Source organism: Lepidochelys kempii, chromosome 15 (genome assembly GCF_965140265.1).
Source record: "Lepidochelys kempii isolate rLepKem1 chromosome 15, rLepKem1.hap2, whole genome shotgun sequence".
Classification (NCBI taxonomy): domain Eukaryota; kingdom Metazoa; phylum Chordata; order Testudines; family Cheloniidae; genus Lepidochelys; species Lepidochelys kempii.
Window position 1 is genome coordinate 14790716 of NC_133270.1, and position 14596 is coordinate 14805311.

Consider the following 14596-nt stretch of genomic DNA (forward strand, 5'->3'; position numbering starts at 1 on the left):
CTCTTCTCTGCCTCTTTTTTAATATTTTTGCTGCCTGGGGCTAAGAAGTGACTTGTTCTGTTGTTGTTCCTTGTCAAGCTAAGCATGAACATGGTAGCACAAATATTTGTATAGTACCAACAGTGTGCATGGCATGTCACAATCCAGATATGAAGATCTCTGCCCCAAAGAGCATGAAGGGAGCAGTACAATTGAAGAGCAAGGTTAAGAAAACCTTTTGCTTTGTGTCGCATGTTCTTGGTGGATGATGGGCGGGCAGGCTATGCATGTGAAGAAATAAGTTTTCAGGGATGAGACACAACCATCTAACTGCCCTTCCCTCTCGTGTCCTCTGTCCCTATCCCATACTTTGAAAGTCTCTACTGCTCCAAGACCCCTTTTTTTCCCCCTCTGAATCTGACCTTTAAAACTTATTCGGGATTTTTGAGGGATAAGTTTTATCTGTCTTTCTGTAATCTGTTTTCTCTGGCAATTAATGACCAATCTAAAAGGTATCCTGTGTCCTTTACAGGCTACAGCCTATAGACTGTCTTATGGTGGTAGACCGTAATGTATCCATTTCTAACTTCAATATAGATTTTAAAATTACATGAATCAATGTATTATCAAACTTCTAGAAATTCACTCTGTCACGCTAGCTGGTGAATTCACTTCATGTCTATCAAGTTCTCTTCTCCCCTTTTGTTGTAGGCTGTTACTTGCCCAGCAATCCTGAAGCGATTGTTTTGGATATTGACTACAAGTCTGGAACTCCTATGCAGAGGTAATTTGCAGTGTTGTTGTAGCCTTGTTGGTCCCAAGATATGAAAGAGACGAGGTACATGAGGTAATATCTTTTATTGGACCAACTTTTTTGCTAGTGGAAGGTACAAGCTTTCATGCTACACGGAGCTCTTCCTCTGGTCTGGGAAAGGAAGCAGTGTGTCACAAGTGTAGCTCGTGCTTGTACCTACCACCAACTGAAGTTGGTCCAATAAAAGATATTGCCTCGTCTATCTTGCCTCTTTCCTGTGCAGAGGCAACATCATGTTGTTTTATACCTCAGATAATCTTAGTTACAATATTTAGGTCTTTTCTAGGACGTTTTGTTGGTTGGAAACATCAAACTCAACTTCCTTATGTGTGTGTTTGTACTTTCAGTGCTGCAAAAGCACCATACTTGGCCAAGTTCAAGGTTAAATGGTGTGGAGTCAGTGAACTTGAAAAAGAAGGTCAGTAATATAGTTCTTAATCATTTATACTACTAATTAACAGTCAATGACTCATTGCAGTTTCATGCTTTTGGTGGATGGTATCATTCCAGTAAAACTGGGTTCAAATTTTAACGTAAGGCATGTTAATTCAACCCAGAAATTGAATTCTGTAAATTGTGGCGGGGGGAAATAAGCTTGTTGTTTGAGTTTTAAGAGGCAAATCAGATCTTGTAAAAACAGAGCAGATATTTGTGTACTAAAGAAATTTTGCCAATGACTTTAAATCCAGCATGTAAATTAGGTATATTTGGGTAGTTTAGAAAACAAGGAAACTCAGGTTAACGCGGCTGTGCAATGCTTTTTTAAATCATAAATTTCAGAAGGATTTTTAGCTCCTGGGCTTGATTTGTACATGTACTTTTCCGGCAGACCATGAGGGCTATTTTGGAATCTAATTTGTATGTATAAATGCCACCTGTACTGCAGGAAACATAACGTCTTCAGGAATTCAGTGTTACTCAGTGCAATTCACCCTGCAATGCAGAAAATCTCTTGTAGACAAGTGAAGGGTTAAGTTTCCAGTACTGTCATTTATTGTGATTCAAGGCTGCTAATTAAGCTCCATGTTCAAGTTTTGCTTTTTGCTCTGTTTGCAGGTCTGCGTTGTCGCTCTGACTCCATAGACGAAAGTGGAGAAGAAGGGGTTGACCGTAAGAAAATCTGTTGGCAAGCAGCTATCTTTAAAGTGGGCGATGACTGCAGACAGGTAAAAAGCTTCTATAGTAATTGAAAATTGATTGACAGAGGTTGTATTTTAAAGGGGAATAAAAATCACACTGGAGTACCCTTCTCTCTGGAGCTCTTGGGGACAATGTTTAGCTTATTACAGAGACATAGTGAAAGGGGAGAACTACATTACCCACTCCTGGAAAAGTGGTGGAAAGAAAATCTCATACGTTCAAGACACAGCTTTACCCAGTGCCAAAAATGCCTGTTGAAGCCTCACACTCCAAACAGCAAACTTTATTTTAAAAAAAAGTGTAGTTAATGGTAGTTCAGCAGTGGCTTCCAAAGTGAAGTGTGTTATGGATTCAAACCGGTTTCTTTTTAACTGAGAAGGGGAATATTGGCTACGATGTTGGAGTTACTCCTACTCCTTTCCTCAAGGAATGCCAAGGATTTTCATATCCGTCAGAGGCAAGCAGATAAGTCTTCAGTGTTAACACCTTATCTGAATGACATCTGTGTACATTGACTTCCTGCCCACCCAAACTACATTTTTCATCTGTTTTTCCTCTATAGATATAGTGAGTGCAACACTAAGTACACATCTGCTAACTTTCTGTGGGGTGTTTGTTTGCTCTGTTCTTCAGACCACTTTCATAACCAGTTGGATCTTGTTGCATGACCTCTCTAATACTTATGCCCCTTTTTGTTGTTAAACAGGACATGTTAGCTTTACAAATCATTGATCTCTTCAAGAATATATTTCAGCTGGTAGGCCTGGACCTGTTTGTGTTCCCCTATAGAGTGGTGGCCACAGCCCCAGGGGTAAGTGGATGATAAACTATTCAGACTGTGAACAGAATTAAGCACTGTTGAAAGGGGCATCTCTCTGTCAGCCCATATTCCTCTAGAGCAGGGAATTTTTATCCCCAGATCACCTTCCCCTAAGCTTCTGACTGGGCACTTGCCACCTGTGACACTCCTACCCCCTCTCCCTTGAGAATATGTTGTGTGAGCAGCAGAAAGTGCCAGAGAGAAGTACCTCTGGGAAGCAGTCATGAATCTCCTCTTCAGTTAGTTATAGGAAAGGTGGAAAGTTTGGGACATTCTTTTTAATGAATAAATGGGAAATGTATATTCAGTGTTCTAGACATTTTTACCCATATGTCCCATGGGATCTGTATAGCTGCCATCAGCCATGAAAAATGTATGTTGGGAACGTGCTTTGCAGTCTTGTTTGTCTTCCCCTTCAGTGTGGTGTTATTGAATGCATTCCTGACTGCACCTCCCGTGACCAGCTGGGCAGGCAGACAGACTTCGGAATGTATGATTACTTTACAAGGCAATATGGAGACGAGTCAACCCTTGCTTTCCAAAAGGTAACATACCAACTGGCCAAACATAGCCAAATATTGACTTGAGAAGCATTCTGGCTATAAGAAATACTGTGACACTATATTGTATAATTATTACCATAATACGGTACCTGGTGTCAGATGCAGATAATCCTGTGAGCAGGCTATGCACAGAAGCTGTTGCAGGACTGGAGAATGTCATTCATTTAAAATAGTGTAAACATGAATGGCAGAAATTCTTTATCAGATTATATCTGCTCTTGGGATGGTGTAGCACACTAGCCCTCCTCTTCTGAATTTGCTCTAATTTCTCATTTATGCAGGCTCGATATAATTTCATCCGCAGTATGGCTGCCTATAGCCTCCTGCTGTTTCTGCTCCAGATTAAAGACAGACACAATGGCAACATCATGCTGGACAAAAAGGGGCACATCATTCATATTGGTCAGTTGTGTCCCCTTGGCCTTCTGTATGTCTCTGCCGTTTCATTCTGCTGCAAGATATTGTTTAAAAAAATTAAAAAGCCAGTTCTCCTCCTCTGAAGTCATTCTCTGTTCAGTGATTTCAAGATTTCCAAAAGGATGGGAAGATTTCCTGATGTGTGAAAGAAGTGTGCATTTCCTTACAGTATGTGTGATTGTGTGCCGCTTTGTAATCCAGACTTGCAAATTTCTACCTGCCTTAAGCAAATACTTGTTTGTTTTTTTAATTTTAGATATGCTAGTGAAGTATCATTTGATTTCTTTCATCACTGTATGGGTGCATTTTAGATTTTATGCTTTAGCTGGTAAGTTTATGTAACCAAGGCTATGTAACCTCTGCACAGAATTTGCGTTTATGGAAATCCACTAATGCGTCAGTGAGAAGCTTACTTATGTAGTGAGTTGTGAAACACCTCACATTAAGTTTCATCTTTACTTTTGTATTCGTGCACTCCAAGTTCATCTGCAAACACACTTCAGAGGAGGGCAATAGGAGTGCATACAATATGTAGTCATAATGTGGGGTCTTGGGCCCACCTCTGTTATCCCTTTCAGCTGTTACCCTCACTGGTAGGGGAGCCAGATTGGAACAGCTCTATGACTGGTATCCTCATGGGCAGAGAAACCATGGATTTTTGTGCCATACTTTGGGGACAGTACCAGGAAGGACAAAGAGTATTTCCGGGAGAGGTGGGATACTGAGGGGAATTTTGCACTAATTAGAGATTCTGGGGGGTCTTGAAGGTAGCCCTTAGAGGTGTGCATTACATAGTCTAGCCTGGAGGGATGGAAGTGGTCTGAGGTCTGCATGGGAGAGGAATGGTCACAGTCTCTGGTCAAATATGGGTAATGAAAGGGACACGATCTGTCACCACTAGCTAGGCTATTGTCACATAAGGCTTGAAACCACAGAGAAACTTCAGGCTGAACAGAAGACAGCCGGCCCTTCTTTAGGGGGTGAGCCACGATAGACTGACTCCATTTACTCTCAAGTCTCCACATGGATTCCTGGTCTCTCTTTGGATGTAATTGAGCATTTAGTTTCTACAGCAATCAGTGCCCTATTAACCAGTACAGTACATTCACTGGTTTATTATATGTTTGTGTGTGTGTGTGCAGATTTTGGTTTCATGTTTGAAAGCTCACCTGGTGGAAATCTGGGCTGGGAACCAGACATCAAGCTGACCGATGAGATGGTGATGATAATGGGAGGAAAAATGGAGGCCACCCCTTTCAAGTGGTTCATGGAGATGTGTGTCAGGGGGTACCTAGCAGTCAGGTGAGAAGGCTTTGCATCTCTCCTCGTTTGTTCACAGCCAGGGGTGCTTCCACATCTAATAACTGATATTTAGTGGATAATCAGCAATTAGCTTTCTTTACTACTTAGTGCATTTGAATCTCATGCTTATCTGAAGGCCGTGTCCTGTGCAAATGGAATCATTGCTCCCAAAAATAGTGAGAACTTCCCTTAGATAATAAACATGACTCTAGAATCTGAGACCTTGCTTTGAATTATGAAGAACTGTGAAAACTCTGCCCTTACCAAAAGGCATCAGCCTGTATTCAGCAGACAATGGATATGATCTAAAATCTGGGAAGGGAAGAGTACTCTATCATGGGCCTGAGCCTATCCCAACATGCATTCCTCTTCTCTAACAATGCCAGAGTGTGAGGCAAGGTGGCTTCTTACAAAGTTTGCATTGACTTCATATTCTGATTGAGCTTCCTGGTTTCTTGTTCATTTCATACTTGTATGTCACATGGGGGAATTTCTTCCATGTTGATCTTTAAGTTTAGCCCTTTCCTTGCTTCGCTGTACTTCGTGTGTATGGTGTTAGTAATCTGGGGTATGGAGAAAACTTTTGAATTCCTCTAGAACCTCTGCCATCAGCACTAATAGGACAACCACATTGAGCTCCAGCTGATATGATGCTTATCAGGTGGGGCCAGAACTTCCATTGTAAACCATGTAAGCAGTTTGAGCCCAGCAATCCAACTTGCAGCCAGCCAGTCACAAAGAAGATTTCTTAAATCTTTACTTTGGTGCTAGCACGAGTCCAGCACCATTTAACTTGGGCTAGGGAGGCAGTCTTGCTTGCTGAATAGGGCATTAGGCACTGGCAGTTAAGAGAACTATATTCTGTTCCCCCTTCTGCCACTGTCTCAGGGCTTGTCTATATTTATAGCTAAATCGGCACTGTTGCGATCGATGCAGCGGTGTCGATTTAGTGGGTCTGGTGAAGACAAGCTAAATCAATGACAGAGCACTCTTCCATCGATGTCTGTACTCGCCTTCCGGGGAGGTGAAGTCGGCGGGAGAGCGTCTCCTAAGTTACGTCGACTTGAGTTATGGAAGTAGGTAACTGAAGTGGCATAACTTAGGTCGACTTACAGCTTTAGTATAGACCAGCCCTCACTGTATATCTTTTGGGTAAATCATTAAAGGTATATTTTCAGACAGGTTGAGGCCACTCTGATGAAGATTTACCCTTTAATCTCTCTCTCTGTCAGATTTTTTCTGTCTAAAATGTGGCTGATATTTCCCACCTTTAGTAGAACGTGTTTGAGATGCTTCAGTGGGAAGCCCTCTGTGGATATGTCTTCAATGCAGAGTTTACTCAGGTGATTGGCACCTGGGTAGCCTACCCCAAGCCTGAGCTGCTGCACTCACTCATGGGTGTCGCTAGGACTTCTGATGGTGTATGCTGTTGTTTTCTGTGCTGCACTAAGTGGAGCCAATTCTTATTCATTTAATTGTGGGACACTTGCCTGCCTTCTAGGCACATTGGGGGAATTGAGGGAAGGCACTGGAAGGTCATCAGCACTTGAGTGATTTAACCTGCATCCTAATTGCAAAGTGGGAAGGTTACCAGCCAAAATGAAAGCCAACCCGAGGATTAGTCTGTCCCAGGTTAGCCAGGTAGCCTGGTTTGAAAGCACCACCCCACTTGGGTGAGAGTGTTTCATGTGTGGACAGGAGGCGGGTTAGGGGCAACACCCAAGTAAAATAGCCTAAGTTAACTATGCAGTGAAGATGTACTCTATAAAAGCGAAGTATTATTGATGCTAACTTAAAAAAATCAAAGCTTCCTCAGTTAGTAGCCCAACCTGTGTCCGTCTGGGAGCACTCGTCATGTCAGCAGAGTTCAGTGTGTTAATTTTGGCAGGCCTGGGAAGGCACTGAAACAGAGGCAAAAATATCATCTGAATGTTGGGAGTATTCACATAGCGGATGGTGGGTAGGGTTGCCAACCCCCCAGGATTGTCCTGGACTCTCCAGGAATTAAAGCTTCATCTTTAATTAAAGATTATGTCATATGATGAAACCTCCAGGAATATCTCCAACCAAAATTGGCAAACCTAATGGTGGGGGGTATAGTCATAGAGGGCTACATGGAGGCGTTAGGAAATAGTGCCGCGCTAATGGATTTCCCATGCTGTTTGCTTAAGAGCAGTGTGCTGTTGGATTCAGCTGATTACATTTTTACTATTGCCAAAAGAATGTTACTTTGCCCAAATACTGTTTAGTACCGTTCTCCCCAAGGTTGTTATCCATCTCACACCATTCTGCTTATCTGGCTGCCAAACACAGGGGAGCGAAATTGCCTTTGTCGCAGTAATTTAATTAGGGCGACAGACTGTGAACAGCAGTACAGCGCCATCAGCAAACATAAGAGGATTAAACTGTGTAGATTAAATTACAATAAAAGGTGTGATCCAGTCCCCAGCTGAATTCCTCAGTTTATGCTCTGTACCCAGCAAAGGCAGGAAAAGTTTGAGAACTCTAATTGCCTTTTGCCGTCTCTCTTTCTCTCTCTCTAGACCCTACATGGATGCTGTAGTCTCTCTGGTTACCTTGATGTTGGATACAGGGCTCCCCTGTTTCCGAGGGCAGACAATCAAGTTGTTGAAGTAAGTCATGCAGATACCTGTTAACCCTTTCCTTATTTTTTCACCATAGGAGCATTGCCTCTACTGTTTGTCTTAACGTAGCAGCAGGTGTAGTTTGACCCTAGCCAAATATGGCCTAATAAATGTTTTGAAGGAGAATTTGATTGTTTTATAGCGTCTCTCATGCAATAGGGATTTCAAAGCACTGTGCGCAAACTGAGTTAAATTCAACTAGTGCTGTGACTGTGCAGGTAAATAGAGTAGTTTTTAACTGCTCAGCATAGGAGCCGACTCTGTGGGAGCACCCACGGGAAAAAAAATAGTGTGAGCTCAGCACCCATCGGTGGCCCTGCCAATCAGCTCCTCCCCCACCCTCACCACAGTGCTTCCTGCCCACTGGCGGGCCCCAGCGATCAGCTACTCCCCTCTCCCCAGCACCTCCCGCCCACTGGTGATCAGCTGTGTGCAGGAGGCCAGGGGGGTTGGGGAAGGAGCAGGGGCAGGAATAGGTGGAGCAAGAATGGATGTGCTCGGGGGAGGGGGCAGGAAGAGGCGGGGGTGGGTCCCTGGGGGGAAGGTGTGGAGTGGCGGCGGGGCCTGGGGTGGAGCCGGGGTTGAGCACTCCTGGGGAAATTAGAAAGTCAACGCCTCAGCATTGGCAAACGCATAACCATAGAGGAGAGAACCTGTTTGAAGAAGAGGGATGTTGTCCAGGATCTAAGATTTGCACTCTTCTCAAATGCCATTGAGATCTTTAACGTTCACCAGGACAGGCACTGAATGATTTAACCTGCATCCTAATTGCAAAGTGGGAAGGTTACCAGCCAAAGTGAAAGCCAACCCGAGGATTAGTACCAAGGATCATTCCTTGGTCGTTCTTACAGTACAGTACTCCCCTAATACTGCATTGCAGCATCAGTAGTTTGGTGTACGTCCAGCTCCTGGTGTGGCACTTAAATCAAACCCACAACCTTCTGACTCTTGCGTTAGCTCTGTAGTCACCATTTCCTACAGTCATTCATTCATTCCATGTGGTGGGGAGGAGACCGTCTGAGCCCCAACTTACACTATCTCCAAAGTATAGATATTTGAAGGGCAGGAGCTGCAAGAGAAAGGGTGTTTGATTAGGTCTCTCCTCTTCCTAGAGTTCTTGCTGGAAATCCAGCCACAGTTTTACAGTATTGATCTCTTCTCTTGTGAGTACCAATACTCAGGTGATTCTTCAAGTGTCACTGTCTGTGGAATACACTGGGTGCTAATAATTACTACAGGAGAAAAGCTGTACAGAACTAATATGCAACTCTTCGTTTTTTTCTACTGTAAGAACCAGAGGAGCACAGCTAATGTGTGCTTTTTTCCCCCCCAATACAGGCATAGGTTCAGCCCCAACATGACGGAGCGAGAGGCAGCAAACTTCATCATTAAGATCATTCAGAGCTGCTTCCTCAGTAACAGGTGTGGCATCTTCTGTCTGTCTTCTCCCGGTCTCTTCCCTAGACTGGACACTAGTTGGTTAGCCTTTTGAGGGGGTTAAAGATCTTGTGCCATAGGTGGCATAAAGCTCGGTAGTTGTTGACCTCACAGTAATGCAAGAGAGCGGCCCTAGCTTGTGACCATACTATACCTTACCATATATTCCCTTTTATGGGAGTAGACTATTACTAAGCTGAGGCAGCGGTTTCTGTTGCCTGGTCTAAAGAACATGGGATTTTCCGTGCCATCGTAGACAACAGCCTAATCAAGTTCAGCATTTTGCTTCCAGCAGTGACTGATGCCTGTTGGCTTCCCAAAGCAGCCCAGCACCCCTCCTCTAATATTGCACCTAGCTAATTGTGTTATGCTGTTTGAGGGCTGGGAATCCTTTCTGATTTATGCAGGGATAACGTTGCCAAAGAATGGTATTGGCTGGCAACAGGGATCTCTTGCCTACTTTTCTGAATGAAGAGAGATTGTGACCTTCGTGCTCGTTGCCTTTTAGAAAGCTGGGAGTATATATGCAGAGGAAGCTGCATGTACAGCCTACTGGACTGAGCATGAGGCTTAGGGACAAGAATGCGGGGATTTAAAATAATTTTTGCAACCGATTTGCTGTGTTGTCTTGCCCAGTCACTTAATCTCTGCAGAAGAGGGAGAGTAGAACCTGCTGTCGGCACAGCAGTTTGAAGATGTAAAGCACTAAATAAGTGCTAAATTATTATTTGTGGAGAAAAGTATAACCTACCCTTCTCTGTGATGACCGTTCCTCTCTTTCCAATCAAACTTCTCTTCATACCTGTGTATCACATCGATGCATTAGTCATCCGACTACTTGACATTACATTGCATAATGCACAATGGTTCAGAAAGAGAACAGCACCTTGCGGAGCAAAGACAGCAGTTTGGCAGCTTGGCTCGCCCAAGCCAATCTGGGTGGGCTTCGTTCTCTTGGGATGTGGTATTTAGTGTACTGAATAGAATAAAGCACCGCATTGGCTTCACAATAAGCCCAAAAAAACCTTGTTAGCTAATTACCCAGTGGTAACCGTGTTCATGCCTCCTGATACATAAATAGTTTTACAGTGTCCTATGAAAGATTTGAACAGAAAATTAAATTAAATGCAAAACATATATTTTAAATATTAGGTTTAGCTCCTATTGTAAAAGCTGACATTGTCATTTACTCACCCTTGGCCGCCTCAGCTCATTCTACGATGGCATAAGATACAAGATCATGTCAGTTTCATGTGTATCACAGACATAAAAGTAATATTTAGGTTTGCTTGTTAATATTTCAACTACTGCCACTCTGGTTACTTCTATTTCCATTGTTGTTCCTGTTCTATTTTAGGTTACTTGGATTTTTATGTGACCCTGCCCTTGTGCAGTACTCTGAATACTACTCAAGTGAATTATGTATTTCTTTCCCCTAAACAGAAGAGTTGATTTGATCTAATCTGCCTAAGGTGCCTCTTGCAAGTCTAAGCACTGAAAGTTTGTTTCCTGCTAATGCATAAAATAGTAAAACCACTGCAGACTTTGCCCCCTTTTTCTTGCCTTAGTAAAGTGCAAAGAAGTTATTCTCTTTAGCCTAGCAATAGTGGAAGGTTAGTCAGAGCCATGCTTAGCCAGTCCAGTTAGTGAGGATGTAACTCTTACTAAGTTATAAGTCAGTCTCTCTTTTGATGTTGCTGCACCAGTCCTAGTGTCAGTGACAAAGCGTCTCTCAGGTTAGCCTTATAGTCACTAACGTGCCCAACTGTAATATAGTACTGTAGCATAGTTTCCACTTAATGGAATTCAGCTCAGGATTAAGAACTGGAGAGGGAAGTAGTATGAATTTATTTTTTAACAAAGGACCTGCTGATTTAATCATGAAATTATAGAATGATTTCTCTATGTACTCTCAGCTGACTGGCGTCAGGGCCAAATGAGCTCTGCTAGTTTAAACTGGAGCAGACTGATGCGTTACTCATCATGACACTGCTCTCTCACAGTGCCTTCAAAGTGGAGGTTTAAGTTTGATTACAGGTTATCATCCGTGCATCTTCATTTCTTTGAGATTTCATTTTTGCAGTTGATCTGCTGATGCATTTCTATAGCCCCTCATTCACCCATGATTCTTCTATTGTTTTGTAGGAGTAGGACATATGACATGATCCAGTACTACCAGAATGATATCCCATACTGAGAGACAAGGAAGATTAGTCTGGGGAAAATGATACTCGTCACATCCCAATGCCTTTTCTCCAGACTAGTAATAGGAACTGTTCAATCACGCTTCACTGTCTCCAGTCTCTCGTGTGTATGTACACATTTTACTGGACCCTGCAACAATCAACAAATCCAATTAGTTCCTCTCTCCACTGGGATGTATATTTTTTTTTCTGTGGTTTTCTTGGAGTTGGCTGCAATCATAAATGAACATCCTCCTCTGGTTATGAATGTGTAAATTCTCAGAGGTAAAGCTGGGACGTACAGGAGTTTTTGTGCAATGCAAGGATTTTATAGTGAGTTTAAAAACCCTTAACACACCATCCAGTAGAATCCCCTGAAAGTGAGGGGTTTGAAGTTGGAGCGATGAAGAAGTGTTGATTTGCTCTAATTATACTGTAGAAAAGTAATGATAATCGTCCAAGGTGGTGATGTCTCTGCATCTGTGTTAAGACTTTGCACTGTCTATGGTCCCTGCTACATGGTCAGTATTTCATATGTACATGAAGAATGTATTTTTTTCCCTTTTGTGTGTTTAAAAAAAACCAAAACTCTACTGAAGATATATTTAATCTATAAAATGTAATAAAGATCTTCGACTTTATTGTGCCTGTATTACAAATCCTTTGAAATATACTCTTCTTTCACCCAAGGGTTGTAAGCTGCTTGGGTTTGGTCCAGCACATCATTTTGCAAGTTCACGCAGTGACTAGGGTTCATGTTCACTGTGGGTTTTTCCCCCACCTATCTATAAGAGGAGTCTCAACCCTTCTTCAGCCTTGGGCATATTCACTTTTAAATGGTAGATTATTATTTCTGTAAAGGTATTTTCTGTGCAGGTTTCTCGCACCTGGATTCAACTCTGTAGATTGACAGAAGTAGAGCTCCTGACATGCTTAAGGATTTTTGGTCCCCGAGGGCAGCAGTAGTATGTGTCATGAACCAGGACACAAAAATGGCCATACTGGGTCAGACCAAAGGTCCAGCTAGCCCAGTATCCTGTCTTCCGACAGTGGCCAATGCCAGGTGCTTCAGAGGGAATGAACAGAACAGGTAATCATCAAATGATCCATCTAGGATGTGGGTGGTCAGGCTTAATAGTCAGAGAAGAGGCAGTCAGGCCAGGAACAATGCTGAAGGTCAGAGCCAGAGTCCGGTACCAAAAGTCAGAGCCAAAGGTCACAACCGGAGTCAGGAGTGGAGCGGGAGAGACAGGACGATAGCATGGCTGTGAACAAGGCCGGATCAGGCCTGAAGCAAGATTAGGAACAGGTGGGCACTGGCGAGATTGTAGCTGCGGGAAAGAGCATAGAGCTGCCGGAGATCAGTTGTTGCTGTTGAACCTAAGAACAGGTTTGCTGCCTTCCTCAACCAGTCAAGTGGAGTGGTCAATCAAGTGGCTCTAATGAACTGCCCGGAGACTGGGCAGCTGCAGCAGCAAGTCCGCATTCTGACAGTATCTACGTTCGCCAATCACCACTTTTTCCCCCTATGGCCACCACGGAACTTAACTGTGACCTTGGAAACTTCCAGTAGGTCCTTTCTTTACCTCCTGTTTGAGTTCAGCAAAACAGCTCCCATCTCAGCTTGCGCAGGGTCAGTCCTGCCTTGAGTAGCTGATCAACCTGCGTCCCTTCCTGCTTCCAAGTCAGGTCTGAGTGGTAGTTAAGGCCTACCCTCAGAAACTAGCAGTGCTTGTGATCCTCCGTTCCCTAGGTGAATGATTTGGCTGATCAAGGACACTGCTCTGCAGGGTGTCAGAAGATCAATCGGCCTTCTTACCAGGGTGTTGGCATTACCAGGGTTTGTGGTAATATACCCAGTGTCCCAACAGACAACTAGGGTACACAGGAGCCCAGCTACATGTAACTCAATTAAAACCTCGAGGTAGGGTGCAGGTCATCGCTAGTCTGGCAGAAAGAGTATGCAAGGGCCAACAGGTGAAAGCTGAAACCATGCTACATTTATTGTGTCTCGTGGCTGCAGCCGTGTTTTTACCCATGGTGTTTTGTGGACCTCTTATCTTTCCCTTTTTTAAAAACAAAAAAGCATGTTCACATTTTGGCATGGGTCTTGTTCTTTCCACTAGCTGCGGTTTTATTTTCCTTTTTTGTCTGAGATTCCTTGAACGACCAGCTTTACAGCAGTGAGAAACCTGCACAGATGGTACTTATCGAGAAGAGATAATTATTTACCTGTCATCCTACTTCACTGAAGATACTGAGCCGGATCCTCTAGTCCTGCCAAGCACATCTCATCCAGAAGGCCACAATTGGCTTTCAGCCACCTGTATGCTCTCCTGATCCAGACCCTGGTTCAAACTGAATGCTGCTCTCATCCATGTGTTACTACCCACAGCCTCATTCCGGCAGCCAGAGGTTGCTGTGAGATAGAGGCAACCTGCTGCTCACTTCACTGTGAATGGTATAGATGATGCCACAGTAACCCATGAGTCTTCAGGGGACCAGATTTGCTTTTTTTATGGCCACTTTGCACCACTGGAGTAGGGCTCAGAATTTGGCCGTCATATTTTAGGATTTGCACTCACTTCCCCATACATCTCTCCTCAGAGTTTGCAGGGGAACTTTATTCAAGTGCTGTTCATCTTTATACTTTTTCTAATCTATCTTTTTGAGGCATTGTCTCTTTCAAGCATTTTGGCTTACTTTCCTTTGGGGAGTCTTCACTTTCTGCTATGTCAGGAAGGATCCAAGGGAAGTGGTTACACTCTATGGTGACATACAATCACCAGTGGGTCTCACACGAAGGAGATGTATTAGGGCAGGGGTGGGCAAACTTTTTGGCCTGAGGGCCGCATCAGGTACAGAAATTGTATGGAGGGCCAGGTAGGAAAGGCTGGGGGAGGCTATGCCTCCCAAAACAGCGAGGCGTGGCATGCCCCTGCCTCCATTCCAGCCCCACGGAACTCCCACCCCCATCCAACCCTCTCTGCTCCCCACTCCTGACTGCCCCCCGGGGCACCTGCATCCTATCCAAACACCCCTGCTCTCTGCCCCCTGGCCGTCCCCCCGGGATCCCCATCCCCTATCCAATCTCCCCTGCTCCTCACCCCCTGACTACCCCCTCTAGGGCCCCCCCAACCCCCTATCCAACCCTCCCTGCTCTCCCCGCCCCACATTACCTGTGGGGTCAGAGGAAGGGGGGCTCAGTCCTTTCCCTGTGCATTTCCCCTGCTTGTTTGGCTGCTGTCCCTGGCAGTCAGACAGGACTCGCTCCCTGTCTGGGCTTGGCTGCTGGG

At 44.1% G+C, this 14596-nt stretch overlaps 1 protein-coding gene across 5 annotated transcripts in view; it reads left to right on the plus strand.

Moving 5' to 3' along the window:
• The window catches only part of PI4KA (phosphatidylinositol 4-kinase alpha), a 101178-nt gene extending 89237 nt beyond the window's left edge, over positions 1-11941 (plus strand). For all 5 annotated transcript variants that reach the window (XM_073312502.1, XM_073312503.1, XM_073312505.1 and 2 more), the window contains exons 46-55: positions 691-763; positions 1141-1211; positions 1850-1959; positions 2640-2744; positions 3173-3298; positions 3598-3718; positions 4876-5035; positions 7579-7668; positions 9019-9102; positions 11263-11941. In XM_073312502.1, coding sequence (XP_073168603.1) covers positions 691-763; positions 1141-1211; positions 1850-1959; positions 2640-2744; positions 3173-3298; positions 3598-3718; positions 4876-5035; positions 7579-7668; positions 9019-9102; positions 11263-11314 — 992 coding nt within the window. In that variant the 3' untranslated portion in view covers positions 11315-11941. The remainder of the gene's footprint in view (positions 1-690; positions 764-1140; positions 1212-1849; positions 1960-2639; positions 2745-3172; positions 3299-3597; positions 3719-4875; positions 5036-7578; positions 7669-9018; positions 9103-11262) is intronic.
• Positions 11942-14596: the final 2655 nt, after the last annotated feature.